Source organism: Colias philodice, chromosome 11 (assembly GCF_061535455.1).
Source record: "Colias philodice isolate Cphi_HAF_F1 chromosome 11, ilColPhil1 Martin Lab GWU primary, whole genome shotgun sequence".
In the NCBI taxonomy this organism is placed as follows: Eukaryota; Metazoa; Arthropoda; class Insecta; order Lepidoptera; family Pieridae; genus Colias; species Colias philodice.
Window position 1 is genome coordinate 6,577,230 of NC_143096.1, and position 20,701 is coordinate 6,597,930.

Below are 20,701 nucleotides of genomic sequence, written 5' to 3' on the forward strand. Positions count from 1 at the left end.
ATTGGAGCAAAAAGAAACAAAACGTCTCATATACTTAGGGATGTTATTCTAAAATAAATCGTAAATTTGTGCGTTAGGATACATATTAAAAAGCTTAATTTAATATTTAAGTTAGTTTTCACTAAAATCAAGCTGTCCAATAAAAGGCATAGTTTACTTGTGTGTACTGTTTAGCTATCGGTTTAAATGTGTTGATTTTGGCGACAGCGGTTTTCATACGAAATATGACATTATAGCACTTCTATGTGTCTTGTTATTTAGATTTCTATGGCGCTGACGTAATAATTTAACTTATCTCTTCATGAATTTTGTAATTTTAGAGCTTTTAGTTTAGTTTATAGACATAGGTAATACTATGATCAATATTGGAAGATCTCTCTGGCTTCTGAGACACAGTTTGAAACTAGTTCGGGAGTCATTCTAGGAAGGATTCATAAATTCATTATTTTGACCTGTATAATATTATTATGTCAATAAAGATTTTTTTTATAAGTAAACATAGAGCAGCAGTTTTAGTATGGCAGAAAATAATTAGAAACTACTTTACGTTTGTACCTATTACCTGTTAATATGGTCGGATGTTCTCAATTAAAGAGATTATAAGTTTGTCCATTAATATGCATACATAAGTAACTTTAAGTGATATACCCTTGGATATACCTAATTTAAACGCCTATCCTTTTCAAATGGCAGATTTTCTTGAAGTAGAACTTGCGTTGTATGTAAAGCATACATACATACATATTGCTATAATGTGGCGCAAAATAATACTGCGCGCATAAGTAGTTCATTTTAAATATTTAATGTATTTATTGAATGTGTACATAAAATACCTAGTAATAAAACAGTTATTATTTTTTGAAAATATCGATAGTGATCCGATGCTCCTACCACTAAATCTGATCTGTTACTAAAAATCATACGACATATCCATACTATGAAAAAAATAAGATTAATAGCTTTCTTTCGCATTTATTCATATATCTAAGTTTTTTAATACGCTAAAAACACAATTAAAAAATGCGATATAATTATTTGCTTTTAGGCTAGGCTTACTTAGGCATATTTCTGAGATAAAATATTTTTAGTGTAAGTAACACGTTATTCATTTTATAGCTTTAAATCCCTAGTGGCTTCATAAACACAAATAAAAAAATCATAATTTTAAATTAGCTACGAACGTAAAAATGCTTTTATTATTGTACTAGGTTTCCGCCCGCGGCTTCGCCCACGCAGTCAAAGAAAAACCCGCATAGTTCCCGTTCCCGTGCGATTTCCGGGATTGCGTCATTTTCCCGGGATAAAAAGTAGCCTATGTCCTTTCTCGGGTATCAAAATATCTCCATACCAAATTTCATGAAAATTGGTTCAGTAGTTTAGGCGTGTTTGAGTAACAGACAGACACACAGAGTTACTTTCACATTTATAATATTAGTATGGATTGTGAAAGGCAAACTAACAAAAATCATTATTCTAATAGATGTCCAGCGTTTTTTGGAATTTTATTTAATATTAATTATCATTAATACACCTAATTACGCTATTAACTATGAAGAAGTATATAAAAGCATTGGTCAACTGCAAAATATTAAATTCGATCTAGTAACGCCTTGGCATCAACAATTCAACTTGTTAAACAATATGAGAGTTGTAAGTATATTTTTATAAGCTTTATAGTGGTGAATCATTTTAAATTGTATAACTCGATGCGATACCCTGGACTTCTTATTTGGACAGTGTTTTATCATGAGTTATTTGTTTTTTTTTTCAGTACATTGTATTGTTCGCGCTGGCAGCGGTAAGCCAATGCGCGCCACTTGATCCAAAGGCTGATATAGAACTTGCGGAGTTGATTGCCCGGAGACGGCTCCCAGCCCTGGAGCACGAGGAGGTACATGACGACTTCGGTCAGTTCGCGCTGCGCTTCGTGACAGCTGAGGGAACCGTGGTCTCGGAGCGAGGCCGCCTCGTGCCCACCGTGGATGGAGAGTACGTGCTCGTCACCGAAGGCGAGATCACCTTTGTTGGTGATGATGGTGAAATCTACACGAGCAAGTTCACCGCGGGAACTGATGGCTACCAAGTTGAAAGCAATCACCCATTGATAGCACCAGAACCTGTTGTAATTCCGGCAATTGTTGAAAGTGCTTAAGAAATTGATCCGTGACAGAACCAACAGTGAAGCCTAATAAATTATTATTTTATCATCATAACCTTTTTTTATTTTCTATAATTTGACAATTATTCTATAATGCATGCAAATATTATTTATAAAAACACCTGGAGATTTTTTTTAAAAACACATACCTACATATAATAATATAAATATCAACTACTCTCAAATAAAGGAAATATAAAAATATGACTTGGAATCAAATCAAACTCCAATTTTCATAAACACAAAGTTAGTACCATTAATTTACTGTCACTTAAAATCACATCATACATCATATCATTTTTCGTTAATGTAGGACTAAATCTGGTTAATAATCTATAATATATAAATGAATCCCAAAATGTGTTGGTAAGCGCATAACTTGATAACGGCTGAACCGATTTCGATAATTCTTTTTTTATTATATTCCTTGAAGTACGAGGATGGTTCTTATGTAGAGAAAACGTAAATATGTACCACGGGTGAAGCCGGGGCGGACCGCTAGTATTTTAATATTATTGTAACAATCAATTCCTCAGAATATGAGCTCATTAAGAAGGCGGTCTGTAATGGACCTCTCCGCTTTATGGTTTTCACAACAACGTAGTCTATGAAGTTGTCTTTATAGTTAACAACATATTACATATATCCTTAAAAAATACAACATATTTTAGTTGAACCTATATTTTTTGTGCAACCTCAAAATCAAACATTTAAATAAGACTTGTTCTAGAAGCACTTTTGAACCGAAATATCGGTAGCTCTTTTAAAATCGTGTTAATAATTTAACATATTCATATTATACTATAATATGTGGTTACATATATTATCTTAATAATGATGGCACAGAACTGTGCTGTGGTTTCATCTTCCATATTATATTCATTAATGCTGTAATAGGCTCTCCGAATACATTTTTGTTATAAGTTTTTAATTTAGCACTACTAAACTCAATTGAGAAATTCTATTTTAAAAGCGAATATGATCCATAAATTAATTTTTGTCTTTAGATGGCATAACTTCAGTTGAAAAATGGTATTTTAATTTTACTTCTGTTCCTTGTATCATAACAATGTCTATCTTCCAGTCTTGTGTGTAAGTCAGTGGTATTGAGTACATTTAAATCTATACTTCTATACTTTATATTATAAATAGGAAAGGTTTGTAATTATATATGTATATATGTATGGTTTTCACGCATAAACTACTGGACCGATTTCAAAAATTCTTTCACCATTAGAAAGCTGCATCTTCACTGAGCAACATAGGCTATATTGCATTTTCAAAAAAATTAGAGATCCTTACCAAAAATGCAATAATGTAACCCAAGGTTTACTTAAAAAATTCCTTAATAAAAATTCTGTCATCGCGTGCGCTGCGGAATCTATTCCTTGAAGTACGAGGATGGTTCTCAAGAAAAAAAACGTAAACATGTAGGTTCCACGGGCGAAGCCGGGGCGGACCGCTAGTGTTATTATATATTTACTCTCTCTTAGTGAGTCCCGAACATGTAAATTAGGTATATATATAGAAGCAGAAAGGGGGGTTTCTTTTCTAACTGCTTCCATTTATCTCGAAAAGATCGATAGAAATAATCGTATCCTTGATGAGCATACGATTGAATTTGGCATTTTTGGTTTTATGGCATTCAAATGCTTTATCAATATAAATTTATAAAGAATAGAAAAAATTCGATCACGAGGCGGGACTCGAACCCGCATCCTTACCTACTAAAAGATAATGAGATTGATATTGATGAATTGTAAAAATGAACCTTGGCATCCTGGTCTATTTTGAAGGTTTATCAAGACTGACACGTTACCAGGTCCTCATAGTTTTGTAAAACATTCAAAAAATGTATTTTGTGGTATTTAAAACAAATCAAGCATACTTCAATAATTAAATTTGCAAATATCGCCTATTAGCGAATTTCTTAATAACGAAAAATTAACTAATAGCAAATTTCTAACCTTAATCTACTTAGGAATTTAGTATGGTCATTAAGACATATATAAATACGAAATTAAACTTAATTTTATCATCACTAAATATTTGGAACGCAGAAAGAGCACCACATAAAAGATATCACCATGAAATTTGTAAGTTTTTTAACATTTTGCATAAATATGATATAACATTTCTTATTTAATTCTAAAATAATTCTAATTATAAATATTTATATCGATTATCAACACATTTCTTATTTATCTTTGTAATTGCAGTTCATTGTCCTATCGGCTCTTGTAGCAGTGAATCTATGTTTACCGATCGACCCAAAGGCTGATATAGAACTTGCGGAGTTGATTGCCCGGAGACGGCTCCCAGCCCTGGAGCACGAGGAGGTGCATGACGAGTTCGGTCAGTTCGCGCTGCGCTTCGTGACAGCTGAGGGAACCGTGGTCTCGGAGCGAGGCCGCCTCGTGCCCATCGCGGACGGAGAGTACGTGCTCATCACCGAAGGCGAGATCACCTTTGTTGGTGATGATGGAGAAATCTACACGAACAAGTTCACCGCGGGAACTGACGGCTACCAAGTTGAGAGTAACCACCCATTGATAGCACCAGAACCTGTTGTAATTCCAGCAATTGTTGAAAGTGCTTAAGAAATTGATCCATGACAGAACCAACAGTGACTCCTAATAAATTATTATTTTATCATCATAACCTTTTTTATTTTAATTAATTTGATGAAAAATGTTGATTATTACCCAAACAGATTTCTATTACTTGAACCTTTGATACTGAATTATAGTTAGGGAGGCGAATAGGGGAATTTTCGGTAATACTCGAGCGTGGCAGTTTAAGATAATATGAGAGATACCTTAGACCTAATAGAACAACCTTGTAAACTATTTAGCTCTATATGTAGTGACGCGCGCCTAGGATAGACGATCAGATTAATAAAAAAAAAAATCGATAGTCTGAAATACTCGAGCGCGTTAGATTAAGATATTGGGGGTTGATTTTAGTGTTTTAAGACTAAATTTAAATAATCTGACGATAAGTCCTTGACGCCGCCGAGTTATAGGGTTGAGAACTTGTAAAAAAAAAAACGTTAATCCGGCATTCTCGAGCGCGATTTTTTAATTTTTATTTTGAAGAATTTAGTCTAAAACTTACTAAAAATACAAAATCTGCCGGTTTTCGCATGACCGGAAGTCTGGAGGAGCCATTTCGTCTTCCGAAAAACGCGTTGCAGCATATAAGTCGCGAACGATACATTTTACAAAAAAAAAAGTTTAAATAAACAAAAAAGGTAATTTTATTTTACACAAAAAAGGTCTCTTTTCATTTTTGTCCAAAGTTAAAACTTTTTGACTTGAAGCATCATAAAAACTCAAACTCCCGGTTTTTTGAGTATATCTCGAAAACTGAGGGTGTTCAAAAAGTTGATATGAAATAACGATGATTAAAAAAATAAACCCAAAAACCTTTTTCGGTCAGATTAAGAGAACCCACCAACATTTTTGTCAGATTTAGAAAATATGCTTTCAGGATACCGAGATAAACCTCCCCTATGAAAATCTGACGCGCTCGAGTATTTCAAAAAGACCTTTTTTTGCATTTTCAAAAATTCATCGTAACTTATCGTCACGCCGAAATCGTCAGTTTTTTTAAAGGGAGCTTCCTTGGGGCCTACTTAACACCCCTTCCAAAATCTGACGCGCTCGAGTAAAATTTTTTTTGTGCATTTTTGACTAATTTATATGCCCCACCACGCAAACCGGCAGATTAGTATACCGTTGTTATCAGAGGCACTTGGGGCATCTGACGCGCTCGAGAATGCCCAAGTAACTGTTTTTTTAACATTTTTTAAAACCGTACACGCCAAACCCACCGCTAAAATGGTTTTTATCATACAAGCTTTTCTTTTCGAAATTATTTTATCTTTCGATTTTGATAAGTCTCGACGGCGCCGTTGAATTGAGCCATTTAGCTACCTCGCCTCCTCGCTATTAAGTATATATTTTATAGTAATGGAGTATGATATTTGCAATATTTCTCTCACTACTGAGATCTTTGCGCTCTGCAATTGCAAATATCATATACTTATTTATATGGAGAAAGAAAGTAATATTTAAGAACAAGTACCTATCAATCTTTGCATTTAGGTTAAATTAAAACATGAACTGATGACAGTATCATATCATTTGTAATGATTTCATTGAATAATTAGTTTGCAATGTGTACCACACAGATACATACCCACATTCCGTTCTTAAATTATATAATATTAGACTAGAGTAATTTTTGAAACAAAAAAAAATCGCAGTCGGATGAAACCCATTAGAAAAGGAGGGGAATATGATAAAAATGTAAGGAAAAATAAATTACGGTCAATCCGAGTTCGGGAAGTGGGAGGGAGGAGCTTTTAAGAGAAAAAAATGGTCTCTCTCGATTTCCGACAAAACTACAAGTCCTACGGAAAAAAGTTCAATGGCAAAGTTGTAGGTAATAAAAGGATCTACAACTTTTGTATTCACAATTTTTTCACATAACCTCAAAATTTAGGTGAAAAATTCAAAAAACCAAGTTTTTGGTTTTTTATTTTTATCTACTTCAAAATTTATTGTTTTTCTACGAAATTTGGTGAAAACTTACTTTATTATGTCCCAAATACACTGTAATTTATTTGGTTGAAAATATTTATTTTTTCGCCCTATTTTGAACTAGATTTCCGCCCGCGGCTTCGCCCGCGTTTTCAAAGGAAAACCCGCATAGTTCCCGTTCCCGTGGGATTTCCGGGATAAAACCTATCCTATGTGTTAATCCAAGTTACCCTCTATATGTGTGCTAAATTTCATTGTAATCGGTTCAGTAGTTTTTACGTGAAAGAGTAACAAACATCCATACATCCATACATCCATACATCCATACATCCATACATCCATACATCCATACAAACTTTCGCCTTTATAATAGTATTAAGATTAATACCAAAAAAACAACCTAATTTTCAATCGAAATCAAGTCACCCGTCAAAATACCAGCTTTTTTCTAAAACTTGGGTGCGGTTTATTCATTGAAATCTCTACTTTCATATGGTGTAAAAAAAAATAAACACCACCATAGTAAATGTTCTCAGGAAATGCATACAAACAGTGTGAAAATTAGCTTTTACTAAATCAAGCACACTTCTCGAACTACCTGAAATGTTTTTATCGACATCATTTTGCTTTTGAATATGCTGTAAAATATTAAACTTAGAACAGATAATTATTTTTCTTTTGAAATATTACCGAAAAGCCGATACAAGAGAAGACATAGAGTTCGAGATTGACCGTAATTTATTTTTCCTTTTATTTTCATCATATTCCCCTCCTTTTCTAATGGGTTGCATCCGACTGCGATTTTTTTTATCTTTTCATTATTTTTAAAGGCTTCTACCCCAGTCTATATTGTTCCTTGTCTCCTTATTTTTAAACGAATCTCCAATCTTTAAAAAAATGATAAACACAAATATTTATTTATTCAATTAGACTTCTTCCAGAAGCACTTTTGAATCGTCATTACATTTTTAAATTTACCACCGATTCGGAAAGCAGTATCTATGGAGAAGAACCGGCAAGAAACTCCATAGTTGCTCTTTTAAAGTCATGTCCATATACAATATAATTTTACATTACATGTTACTTACATCTAACTACATAATATACATATATTATCATAATATGCCAAAGAACTGTCCTGTAGTTCTTACGCGACAACCCTCCGTGGATTTTCAACTTCCATAGATAGATAATTAAAGCTTTTCATTTCTTGTCCTTATGAGCACGAAGCTCTTGGAGAGTAAGTGATAGTTTTTGAATAAATACATAATTTAAAAAGGTGCTGCTTACCGCATTTTGTCTCAAGCTATCTAATTTTGTGCTTAGTAATTTATCAGAATATACTTTTAATTTAACAGGTTTATTAAATATCTAGTGGGTAATTTGTTAAAAGTACTTAAACACATATTTTTAAATAATTACTTATGCGATAATTATATACTTGAAAATCATAAAATCCGTATACTTTATCCCTGCTACCCCTGTAATTTTCTTTATTCGAGTTTTTTAAATAATTTTGTAACAGAAAAAGTTAGCCTTATAACTTGAAAAAATGAAAATGAAGCTACTCAAGCAAATAATGATTTATAAAATGAACCACGGCATTCTGGACCATTTTGAAATAAAATATTCAAGCCCACAAGAACTATCCTTAGCCAGGAGTAAAATGAAATAATTCTCTGATTTTTATAGGGGTCAGTGCAGCTCTTTCATTAAGTTTATCAATTAGTTCATTAGCGAATATAAATATTATAATTATTACCTACTAACGAACAATTTACTAATAGCACAATATTCTGACCGTAAACTATTTAGGAATTTAGTCATTAAGACATAATATATAAATAGGAAATTAAACTTAGTTTTATCATCACTCAATATTTGGAACGCAGAAAGAGCACCACATAAAAGATATCACCATGAAATTTGTAAGTTTTTTAAGATTTCTTATTTAATTCTATAATATTTCTAATGTAAATATTTATTTCGATTATCAACACATTTCTTATTTATCTTTGTAATTGCAGTTCATTGTCCTATCGGCTCTTGTAGCAGTGAATCTATGTTCACCGATCGACCCAAAGGCTGATATAGAACTTGCGGAGTTGATTGCCCGGAGACGGCTCCCAGCCCTGGAGCACGAGGAGGTACATGACGACTTCGGTCAGTTCGCGCTGCGCTTCGTGACAGCTGAGGGAACCGTGGTCTCGGAGCGAGGCCGCCTCGTGCCCACCGTGGATGGAGAGTACGTGCTCGTCACCGAAGGCGAGATCACCTTTGTTGGTGATGATGGTGAAATCTACACCAACAAGTTCACCGCAGGAACTGACGGCTACCAAGTTGAAAGCAATCACCCATTGATAGCACCAGAACCTGTTGTAATTCCGGCAATTGTTGAAAGTGCTTAAATTATTGATCCGAAAGAGCAGCTACAGTGACACCAAATAAATTACTTTATCAAGTAAATATAATCTGATTCTTTTATTTTTCATTATATTTCTAAAACGTTCTATATTATTTAGTTTAGGCTCTTACATATTGCTTAATCTAAATGGATATTTTAAAGTTTTTGGTTTTTATAATGTGACAAAAGGACGCTTCAAGAAATGAAATAGGAAGCTATCACATGGCATATTAAATAAATAAAAATCAAATACTCGATATAGAATCTATAACCAAATCAATAACCTTTATTTTAAAAAGACACGTTCAGGCCCTGCGCTTGTCAACAGGCCAAATGACCAAACCGGATTTAGGCTTTAGCCGGTGGTAGCGCACAAGTGACATATTGGCTAGTTGACATGCACATTGCACACGTGTATTGTAGTAGGCGACAGAATGCGGCTTTGGCTCTTATTTTTTTTTTACATAAGCGCCTATTCTATTTCTTTTCATCAGCTAGTCTGTTTAACTTTCTCAATAGCTTATACCTACTTTGACACAGTACAAACGACTCCGATTCATTTTTAGAGAAATACAGAAAAATCCATAGATTTAATCTCAAAACTTACAATAATAGGTTGTACGGAACCCGGTTTGAGAGTGGGACGCGCATCACTTGGCCAGTTTTTTCGTTATCGTTATTTATAGGTTTATAGTTTTCTAATAGGAATAAAATTGGAATATTATTGAGATGAGCTTTGGATATTTATTGTAATGGACCTCATTAGAGTTTATGATGTTCTGATGATTTATTTTCGAATTTGATGACCTATCTTATTCAATTTGTCTTCATCCAGTGGTCGAAATAGTCGAAGTAATAATATATACAATACATACGGTTGTATGTTCACGTTTTTTTACTGAAATTTCACAATTTTCGTAAAAGGGGAACTTTTACGAAAGTTTAAATGCTAAGTTTTTGCTTCACGCTATTAAGCTTACAGCTTAGTACGACACCCGAAGCATAGACAGCATGCACAGCAGTATTGATAGAATTATTATTAAAATCGGTTCAGTAGATCTAAAGAAAACGTCACAAACTTACAAATTCACAAACTTAGCTTTTTATAATATTGAATATATTACCTAGTACATGATTTATATATTGTTTATTGATATTTATATTGTTTACAAACCATATTTTTGCATAATTTAGGTATAGCTTTATCCTACAGTGATGACAGAACGGCAGTATTAATGTACCTATCCCTCGAGTTCAAATTTAAATGAAAAATGTATATATTTATTATCACATTTGGCTCTACGACTGGTCTAGTTAGAATAATTATACTGAAACCGACTGAACGCAAAATTACACATAATTTAAAAAATAGGATGATGATTTTACGTACGCATATATACGTAAAATCATCATCCTAATGTATGGATGCAAGCATTATCCTTAAATGCAAATTGTATGGATGCAAGCATTCAGATGCACTTGAAAGATTAGAAAAAAATTGTTAATAAATTTTCACATGTTTTCATTTATTTATCTATTTTTTCCTTTTGTATCCTTTTAATTTGAGCGCCTTTTAATCTTTTAATCTGGAATTAAGAAAAAAAGTTTCTAATATTAAGTTTCTAAAGAAAGAATTGTTTGGAAGAGAAAATTACTTATTGTTATCGATTTAATTTTAAGATAATCTAAATAATGTAAAAAAGTATATGCGTCCGTAGGTATCAGGTTAGATCATATTTAGATTGTAATTATAAATAAGAATTTAATTAATTTTATTAACCGACTTCAAATAAAAGGAGGAGGTTATCAATTCGGCCGGTATGTTTTTTTTTTTTATGTATGTACACCGATTACTCTGAGGTTTCTGAACCGATTTACGTGATTCTTTTTTTGTTCGATGCGAGATGGTGTCGAATTGGTCCCATAAAAATTTTATTCGGATAGGCCCAGTAGTTTTTATTTTATGAGCATTTTTGTCTGTATTTGTAAATGTTGCAAGTGCAAGTTTGAAGTCGGTTGTTTTTAACGCAGTTATCACTTGTTTATAACACTAGAGAAGACTAAATCTATACTACTATTACCTACTGAGAGTATAGATATTAGATTATAACCAATAGTCATGGACCAATATACTTGAGTGTATAATACCTATATCATATTATAAGATCTTTATCGTCTGTTTTTTATGTACAACTTTTAGGCTTAAATTATATAGTTATATAATTTATGAACTTTAAACAAAATAAATAAAAATGTATTCGTATACGAAATACTATTTGTCCTACTATTATTTTTTCTGGTCTTAAATCATTTTATGGTAATCCTTACGAATTATATAATTCTTTACGGAGGCTTTAAAAAATTGAATTTAATTACATTTTATTGAAATGCTAAAATATTTTAGAGAAATGCTTTAAATATTTTAATACCATTATTTAAAATAACAAGTAAGAAATAAATTAAGGGTAATTATCTAATGTTGCACATTATGTAATGCGAATTTTTGTTGAGTTATGCAATTTGAGGAACGAAGAATTCAATTAAATTAGGTCATTTATATCTATATAAAAAGAAAATAAATCTTTATTTTATCATCAGACATTACCTTACTTCTCTGCGTATAGAAGTTATATAAAACTATCATCAGCAACCATGAAACTGGTCAACAGCCATGAATTCATATTTATATTATCTTGAATGAATGAATACGTTCATTGCCACAACAAGTTTGATACATACATTTAAATCTACATAACCTAAAGAACACAATAAAAAAAAATAATAACAAAAAACAATGAGAAAAAAAATAGTTTTGTGGCAAAAGGTCCAGACTCAGCTATGCTGATTGACTCGAAAGAGTGCAACAGCGCTGATTTTCAGTCTGGCCTTCAGGATTGAGGTTCGCCGCCAAAAATCTGCCTACGTATTTCTTACATAACTACTTTAGATTCGGAGTAAAAATAACACCAAAACAATACCAGACAAATAAAAAAAAAACAACACTTTTATCTAAGGTCACGTATGCATATTCAACGTTAAAACTTAAAAGAGGCTTAGTATCCTATCTATTAACATTAACTTGCTTTTAAAATATTTTTTTTTAAAGTAACGTATGCCATATCTAACCTTAACGGAGGAGGGAGCTCATTCCAGATATTAGTGGCTGAATACTTACACCCCCTCTAGAACCTTTTGCTTTGTATTTAGGAATAAGCAGTTTATACTGCGTGTATTTAGTGCATGCGAATCCTTAGCCCATGATAGTTTTTCATAGTACACAGGCTTACCAGTTTTAATAACCTTTAATACAAGGCCCGCTAGGTTAAGCTCTCGTCTTCCCTTAATTTTTAAAATGCCTTTTTATTGAGGTACGCTGTTCTATGCTCGCGTTTCGGTATGCCAAAGCAGAAGCGGGCACAAGCATTCTGAACGCGCTGCAGGATGGCTCGCTCGGTTTTACCGTAGAGTCGCGGCCCGTACACCGTATCGCAATAGTTGAAGGCAGACAGTACCAGTGCCTCAGTGAGCGTTACCCTGATGTTCTCGGTTAGGTGCTCACGAAATTGATAAAAAGCTTTAAGTTTATAAAAAGCATTCCTTACCAATAGGTTAATGTATTCCTCATATCGAAGTTCCTCATCCAATAAAACACCTAGATTTCGAGTTGAATCCACCCGCGCTATTTGTATGTTGCCTAGTCCATTTTTATGGCATTGGGTTTTAGTGCCCAGTATCATGAATTTCGTTTTACTTAGATTAAGCAAAAGTGCATTTCTTTTAGTTATTCACTTGCAGTTCTAAACATTTCGGATCTCTTGTGTTTATTGGATAATAAATTTGTGTATCATCAGCGTATAAATGAACCTTGTCGTGTTTTATTTGATTAACCAGATCTGCCGTGTATATAGAAAAAAGAAGAGGACTTAAAATAGAATAAAGTACAATAAAGTACAATTGTATTATCTACATATTTAAAAATAATGAATGTCACTATAATAATAAATATATATAGTTAAAACAAACTTAGAAACGCGCTCTAATAAAATCAACTCATGAAATTATTTATATTTTATCGATCATTGATAAGTGTACAAAGTTTGACTTTAATCCGTTTAAAGTGGGTTAAAATCCGTCCGTAAACTAACAAAAATACCTTATAAGCTTACCTTATTAGCTTATACCTTAGAAGCTTATAAAAGCGTGTTAAAAATTTAAGTAGTTAGAAACACTTTACACCAATATATAGGCTATTTTTTTATTTGCAGTTCATAGCTCTTTCAATGCTGGCCGCGGTTGCGATGTGCGTGCAGCTTGAATTCGAGTCAGATGTACAATTGGCTCAAATCATAGCCCGTCGGAGACTGCCAGCCTTGGAGCACGAGGAGGTACATGACGAGTTCGGGCAGTACGCTTTGAGATACGTGACAGCTGAGGGCACAGTCGTCTCCGAGCGAGGCCGTCTCGTGCCCAACGGCAACGGTGACTATGTTCTGGTCACTGAAGGGGAGATCTCCTACATCGGTGATGACGGCGAGCTCTACATAAACAAATATGAAGCAGGCATTGATGGGTACCATTTCGAAAGCAACCACCCGTTGGTACCGCCGCAACCTGAAGAAGCTTAAGAACAGTCAGCGCCTGATTTATGGATACGATAATAAAAACAGTGATTCTTATTTTTTTATCTTTTATTCAAGTTATCCATATATAAAAGATTATTATCCAAGAGATACTTTACTTAGATTATTAGGTTATATACGTTTCAAACAATATTCCTTGTTATGGGATTTAATAATTTCGAATTATTTTACTAAGAATTAAATATTTAAATATGTAATGGTTTCATTTCGTGTTATTCAAATTGCTCAAGTCGTAAAAACTTTCACGAAAATCTTTACAGTAAATAAAATTTATATAAATAGTGGTAAAAGTAAATACATAATTTCACATACTCTAGTGCAGAAATAGGCTTCAATAAAGTTTATTTCCACATGCTGATAAAAAGTTACCTATAATTTATTTATGTAATATCTACCTTTTTACATTTTTCTAATAGGTAGGTATGTTTTTATTTTTGATAATTATAATCTAATAAAGCGCGTCACACACGGTGAAGATACTATAATATTTTATCTTAAGATACTGTTATATTTTATATTACAGTATCTTAACGCATCCGGTATCAGCGTTCGGACCATCATTTTTCTTTTTGTCATTGCGTACTAAGACTCCTGTAGAACCGCTCCTGTTACAAATGACCCACAAAATTTCGCGTCATTTGTAACAGGATGGCGGTTCTACAGGAGTCTTAGTACGCAATGACAAAAAGAAAAATGATGGTCCGAACGCTGATACCGGATGCGTTAAGATACTGTAATATAAAATATAACAGTATCTTAAGATAAAATATTATAGTATCTTCACCGTGTGTGACGCGCTTGATGCAGTTACTCAATTTGGAAATGTCAACAAAATTCACTTGCTTATTCAAATTGATTTAATAATTTAATTTACAACCTTTCACTCTTAGTAAATCTTTCCTAAATATATAATTTAATATTATGTATTACCTATTTTATAAAAACACTTATTCATTCCTTTTCTCTTAAAATTTTTCGACTTTTAGGTATACCTACACCTTTCGTAATTCATAAATAAAATGCACTAATATATTAAGGAGGACATATTGATTGTTTAACAAGCTTTAAATGTGTAAAGATTGGAAAAACACGTACGTTATTTAACAAAAACAATATTAACAATTGTTCGAATGTCGGAGGTTAAAGGTTTATTTTAAAAAGGCTGAGCATTGTACACATGAGAGGAACTCAGGCCTTCAAGACGCAAGTGTGTTGGCATTTAAATTGTTGACGAAATCACCTAGCTCTGTGAAATTTCTAAGGCTTATGTATTACAGCTGAGTGCTAATGAAGTTTAAATACAATAATATGTGCAGGAGGTAATGGCCACAGTCATAAAAGTTACCCATTATAAAACGTATATAGAATATAAATAAATGTACTATGAATACGAATATAGATATATTATATCCAATTGTCAACTTCTTTATTTTAATGTTTTGATAAATATTATTAATTTAATAAAGCGGTTTGGATGTCCTTGATATTGATCTTTACAATAGGTACTTAGTCCTTTTATAATAAAAACGTGACTACAGTTTTTAAACTTTAAGTTTTTTAAGAAGACCTCTCTTTGTTTAATGTTTTGTTAAATAATAAAATGATTGGGTATTATTAAGTGCATGTACAAATATGTATGCATGTGCATAGACACAGACTAATAATAATATACTACGTATACAATAGATATATTTATGTGTATGGCATAGATGGCATAGATTTATTTATGTGTACGTAATACGTTACTCGTATATGAGTTATTGCTTTTTGTTGACAATTTATAATGTGCTATTAAATACAGAATCGTGTTTAAATCTACGTATGTACCTACTTTTGATTGCGTAATCATTATTTTAATAAATCTGTCATCTTATATAAAAAGAAAACAATTATTTATTAATAAAAAAGTTTATTCACAGAACATTGAGTATAAAATTATAAAAGTATGAAATGTATCTTATGGCACAAGAATTTAGATACAATGATAGTTCCGAGTTCTCTGTGCGGGCGTTATGAAATAACTGAGATCGATAATTTTTCTCAAAACGATGTATCATTCAGGTGACGTTATTCTATGGTCCCGGGGGTATTGTCTACTTTTGTCCAAGAGAAGTTTTCGGTTGGAATCCGTTGGGGCCAGCGGTGAAAGTGACCGTGTAGTGCTTGCCATCAGGTGCTACGTAGGCGTATTGGCCTGTGACGGTGAGAGCAGCGTTCTCAGACTGTGGGTTGTCCAGTTTGCCTTCCTCTTGCCTGGAAGTGCCGTCACTTGTCTCGTACCTGGAGAAAAATAAATAATTAAAAATTAGCACGTTTGCGTTGTTTAGTTGGTAAGGAAATGTATAATTCTTGGTATTGACTTAGGTTTGCGTTCGCTCGGTATGTAACTAGTATGGGTCTTATAAACTAGCTCGATAAATTATATTTGCCCTTTAAAGCTAATATAAGTATATGATAACCAAGTTACAAGCCACCTTTAAATATTTTTTTTATATAATACATATAAAAAACAAAACATGTATCTTCCAAGATCTGAAATTACAGATGTCCTTTGAATTCCGTTTTCGTGCATCTTCGAGTTGAAATCGTGACTGGGTTGAAGTTCAAAGAGGCCATCTGAGATTACGCAATAAACTTTAATGTCAATTATCTAGGTTTTTAGGCTTTCGATGCTGTGGAAGTTATTATGCCTATTTTATATCATTTATTCATATGCAATTATGCGGACGCAGGTCTGAGTTGCATTGAACTAAGAGCCCAAAACGATGTCATATTATTATTGCTATAATTTATTGGATATACACTATACCACGTAAGAGAATAAATGATATACAATTAAGTAAAGAGTCTGAATAAGATTTTTTTACAATTTTTTAAATCTTATAGGTATAATTATTTTATTAGGCAATATTAGTTTATTTTTGTATTTATATAGAAGATAGATATCAAACATCTTCTATATCCCTTTACAATACTTGAATAACAAATATCATAATTGTCATTACAATAAATACTTTGGAAAACGCAATAAAACAAAAAGGAGACGAGTCTCAAAGTGACCTATTAAAATTCACAATAAAAGCTAACAAACAGTTACAATGCAGGATCTTCATATTTAAAAGAGCTATATAAAAACATGTAACCATTTATCCAAAACTTTATTTATATGTTTTTATGCAGAACATGCCTAAATACAAAATTTAAATGTGGTTGGCTTTTGCTAAAATATTCACAAATAAAGGCATCATGTCTTTTAATGGCCAACATAGTACGTTTGTATTATCGTACAATCTATTACATATTTTATCCATGTTTATTTTAATGCTTGATTTAATAGATAAACACACATTAAGAGCGAATACTTCATTTTTTACACTACATTTAACTTTAAGTTTTTTTATTCAACTGGTCAATAATATAAATTCTGTTATTTTTTGCTTTCTTAGAGGAACATAATAAACTAAGCAACTGATAATAAATAGTATTATATTATATAAAAAAAACGTATCATCATCATCAGCCCATATACGTTCCCACTGCTTGGACACGGCCCTCCCGTAAGGGAATCAGGCCATAATCCACCACGCTGGCCAAGTCCGGGTCGATTTTTTTGATTGTTCGACATTTCTGTTGCCTCACGATGTTTAACTATAACTCTCGATACAAGAAGAAGGTCTAATGACCGTAATATCCAGTGGAAAGGAGGTAGGTACAACTTTATTGTTTCTTTATGGATTGTATTTTTAAAAGTCGTTACGAATAGACGAGATAAGACAAGTTGCTCAATAACTTTTTTACGATAGTATGAGACATTTGTCATCATTATCACTGATATGAGTGCCAAAAAGTCTAATATTTTTTTTTATCTTATAGCGTATTTAAATAATGTGATCTTTGATTATATGTTAAGTATTCTAATCACACATATACATGTAAATACATACACGTTTATATATTATTACAGGTTATTTATTAGGAATTTTGTAAAGATAATCAAAACTTTAATTAATGGGAATAGATTTGATGACGCCCATGGAGCGAGATGAGCAAAAGTAGCACAGAAAAACAATTGTCAGAGCATTCATCTAGGGAAAGATCTATGACCACCTCTGATCAAATAATTATTCACATCCTTCTATTCAATCAATAAATATTTACATTTGTTATTCGTTATTACCAGTTTATTTACCTTTTCTAACATTTTGAAAATTTGACATTACTCTATCTACAATTTAAAACATTTACAATGCATACCTTAAAATTTCATTAGCTCATTTCAATTGACAAAATTGATATTAAGAAAGGACAATTTCATCTTATAATGTAAAACCATATTTTTTTGTTTTCTCGTTATTACTGAAAAACTTGATAAGTTTAATAAATGAAAGATGTAGTATACATACGCAAAACTGTATCCATCAGGCTGAACGTCACTGTCAAATCGTAGAATTTGGACATCTTGGGGATTCTGGGGTGCACCGGCGCATAGAGCAGCGACCACGCAGAAGACTGTTGCCTAAAATTAAAAATATATTTAAAAAACAATAAAATTATAATATAATGTACACAGTAGATCCTGTAAAAGACTAGTAATAAAAGACTAGTAATACTGTAGGTAATCTAAACTAACATCACTGCTTTAAAGCCCCCGATAGAATATCAATAATGATTGATATACATACTTATAACATACATAATTAGTATAAGCGGCAAAAGGGTAGGTGAATAATTTAAAGTCAATCATATTAATAAAAAATACTATATACAGAATATAATATTATACTAGATGATGATACAAGTAATGCAGTTAATGAAATCTAAAGAGATAATGAAATCTAAAGTTGTAGGTACTGCTAAAGTTAACGATGTCACTCACGGGTCATATTATATTATTACTAGCGGTCCGCCCCGGCTTCGCCCGTGGTACATATGAAAAATAGATGTTGGCCGATTCTCAGACTTACCCGATATGCACAGAAAATTTCATGAGAATCGGTCCACCCGTTTCGGAGGAGTATGCAGACTAACATTGTGACACGAGAATTTTATATATATTACTAGCGGTCCGCCCCGGCTTCGCCCGTGGTACATATGAAAAATAGATGTTGGCCGATTCTCAGACTTACCCGATATGCACAGAAAATTTCATGAGAATCGGTCCACCCGTTTCGGAGGAGTATGCAGACTAACATTGTGACACGAGAATTTTATATATAAGATTATATTCATAAAATATTTTGTTATGATTTCCATAGAAAAGCGAAAAGAGTGACGGGATACGTTCCCGTAATATAAAATCAAACCGATATGAAAAAGATTTCTTAGTTTCTACGCAACATTTAAATATTAAAAGCTAATTGTTATAACTCTTAAGACTCACGTATTTGAGCATGATGTTTAGTTTTCGTCTTGAGCACAAACTAACGAATGAGTAACTATTGTAAGATCGTTCATTTTATATGTATTCTCAGATGCAGCTCTTGCAGGAGGCTGACATCATACGAAGATGGTACATCGGTTACGTACAAATTCTATCAATGATAGTTCATCAAAAACGGAGAAGCTTTTTTGTTAGTTTAGAGGCATGGTCATTGTAATCGAAATTGAAGTACGACATTGTAAATAAACCTCGAGTACGTATTGCGTAGTTCACAAATGTCATTATACAAAGTCTTTTCTCATTATCATATTATTATGTAACCATAATTATTGCTCAGCAAATCCATCAAAACAAGACAAATCAAGACATTCCTGCTATCGGTCAAAATGCTTGAGAAGTAGGTAGTTGAAATTGCATATGTGCTCATTTAATATCTATTATTGTTTAGTATAAGGGCTTTTAAGTAGCAATTAACGAACTTCGTATTAAAATTACAACGCATTTTATTGAAATTCATTTAAAGCTTATGTAAGCGTCATCATAAATGCTATGTTAACAACAACTTTGTTCTCACCGACAGAAGGTAATGACGTGCAATACTAGAAAAACAAATGTTTTTCAACAGTTTCAACTTTGCAATAGTATAATAAGAGTAAGCCTTTATCTAAAACTAGCTTTCCGTCCGCGGCTTCGCTCTTGTAGTGAAAAGAAAATCCGCATAGTTCCTGTTCCCGTGGGATTTCCGGAATAAACCTCTCCTATGTCATTTCTCACGTCACAAACTATCTTATTACCAAATTTCATCAAAATCCTTTCAGTGGTTTAGGCGTGAAGAACATACAAATAGACAGACGGACTGACAGATAGACAAACTACTTTCACATTTATAATAATGTAAGAATTTTGATTATCCACTGCGACGACAAAATTAAATAATACGAAATTAGTCAGTTAGGAAATATTACGTGAGTGAAAACACAATGGGTTCGTTTGTGGGTCTCATATCATCGTTACGATGACACGCTCAGAGACATCTATTGTATGGGTGAATGTAAAAAGTTATATGTTGTTATAAATTAACAATATGCTAAGTATGTAATATGTTATAATATTACAAAACATTATATGAATAAAGTGAAGCTTGTAAAAGTTTATGAGGAGTAGGTAGTAGGCGCTTTTTACAATTTACATACATAGTACGAAATGCAATAAAATCAGTATAGGTAAGTATATATAGGTACACTTTAAGTATTTGACCTAAAAGTATTCAGACAATTTGGAAGATTTGGATACAAACGTCGATTCCATATAAATTTACACAAGAAAAAAGGCATAACTCTATATTTTTTAAATTTACATTTATAAAGGCATACCTCATCAGATTTTTATTGAAATTAATTAGCAATAAATAAAAATCGTAAATAATTAGTATTTGCATCGCAATTAGCAACTCTGAAATAGGTATATGCTAAAGAAGTTAAAGATCCTTGGATGTATCTAAGAACACACGTATATAATATTTGAGTATAATACACAGGCAAACCATTTATTTTTATGTAGTGACTCTTGATA

The 20,701-nt window shown here is 32.4% G+C and overlaps 5 protein-coding genes across 5 annotated transcripts; 4 read left to right on the forward strand and 1 right to left on the reverse strand.

Annotated features, from left to right (window-relative positions):
• The first annotated feature begins 1,641 nt into the window (after nt 1–1,641).
• Nucleotides 1,642–2,176, forward strand: LOC149484663 (uncharacterized). Its single transcript, XM_089700774.1, has 2 exons — nt 1,642–1,650; nt 1,772–2,176. The coding sequence occupies exons 1-2, from the start codon at nt 1,642–1,644 to the stop codon at nt 2,150–2,152; spliced, it is 390 nt and encodes a 129-aa protein (XP_089556900.1). The 3' UTR covers nt 2,153–2,176.
• Nucleotides 2,177–4,245: 2,069 nt separating this feature from the next.
• On the forward strand, nt 4,246–4,758 carry LOC149484664 (flexible cuticle protein 12-like). Its single transcript, XM_089700418.1, has 2 exons — nt 4,246–4,254; nt 4,378–4,758. Exons 1-2 carry the CDS (start codon nt 4,246–4,248, stop codon nt 4,756–4,758), a joined length of 390 nt encoding a protein of 129 aa, XP_089556544.1.
• Nucleotides 4,759–8,624: 3,866 nt separating this feature from the next.
• Nucleotides 8,625–9,113, forward strand: LOC149484665 (flexible cuticle protein 12-like). Its single transcript, XM_089700778.1, has 2 exons — nt 8,625–8,633; nt 8,733–9,113. Exons 1-2 carry the CDS (start codon nt 8,625–8,627, stop codon nt 9,111–9,113), a joined length of 390 nt encoding a protein of 129 aa, XP_089556904.1.
• A 4,267-nt stretch (nt 9,114–13,380) lies between these two features.
• Nucleotides 13,381–13,767, forward strand: LOC149484666 (uncharacterized). The gene has a single exon (XM_089700380.1). The coding sequence runs from the start codon at nt 13,390–13,392 to the stop codon at nt 13,732–13,734; it is 345 nt and encodes a 114-aa protein (XP_089556506.1). The 5' UTR covers nt 13,381–13,389; the 3' UTR covers nt 13,735–13,767.
• Nucleotides 13,768–15,638: 1,871 nt separating this feature from the next.
• Nucleotides 15,639–19,244, reverse strand: LOC149484667 (endocuticle structural glycoprotein ABD-5-like). Its single transcript, XM_089700865.1, has 3 exons — nt 19,130–19,244; nt 18,153–18,265; nt 15,639–16,029 (listed from the first exon to the last, which is right to left on the reverse strand). The coding sequence occupies exons 1-3, from the start codon at nt 19,139–19,141 to the stop codon at nt 15,843–15,845; spliced, it is 312 nt and encodes a 103-aa protein (XP_089556991.1). The 5' UTR covers nt 19,142–19,244; the 3' UTR covers nt 15,639–15,842.
• Between the last annotated feature and the right edge of the window lie 1,457 nt (nt 19,245–20,701).

Excerpts from the sequence above, each read along its gene's own strand:
- LOC149484667 (XM_089700865.1), bottom strand. Across the intron at positions 16,030-18,152 it reads CCTGATGGATACAGTTTTGC|GTACGAGACAAGTGACGGCA; the intron begins GTATGTATACTA and ends ATTTTTCTCCAG.
- LOC149484666 (XM_089700380.1), top strand. The coding sequence starts at position 13,390 with ATGCTGGCCGCGGTTGCGATGTGCGTGCAGCTTGAATTCGAGTCAGAT.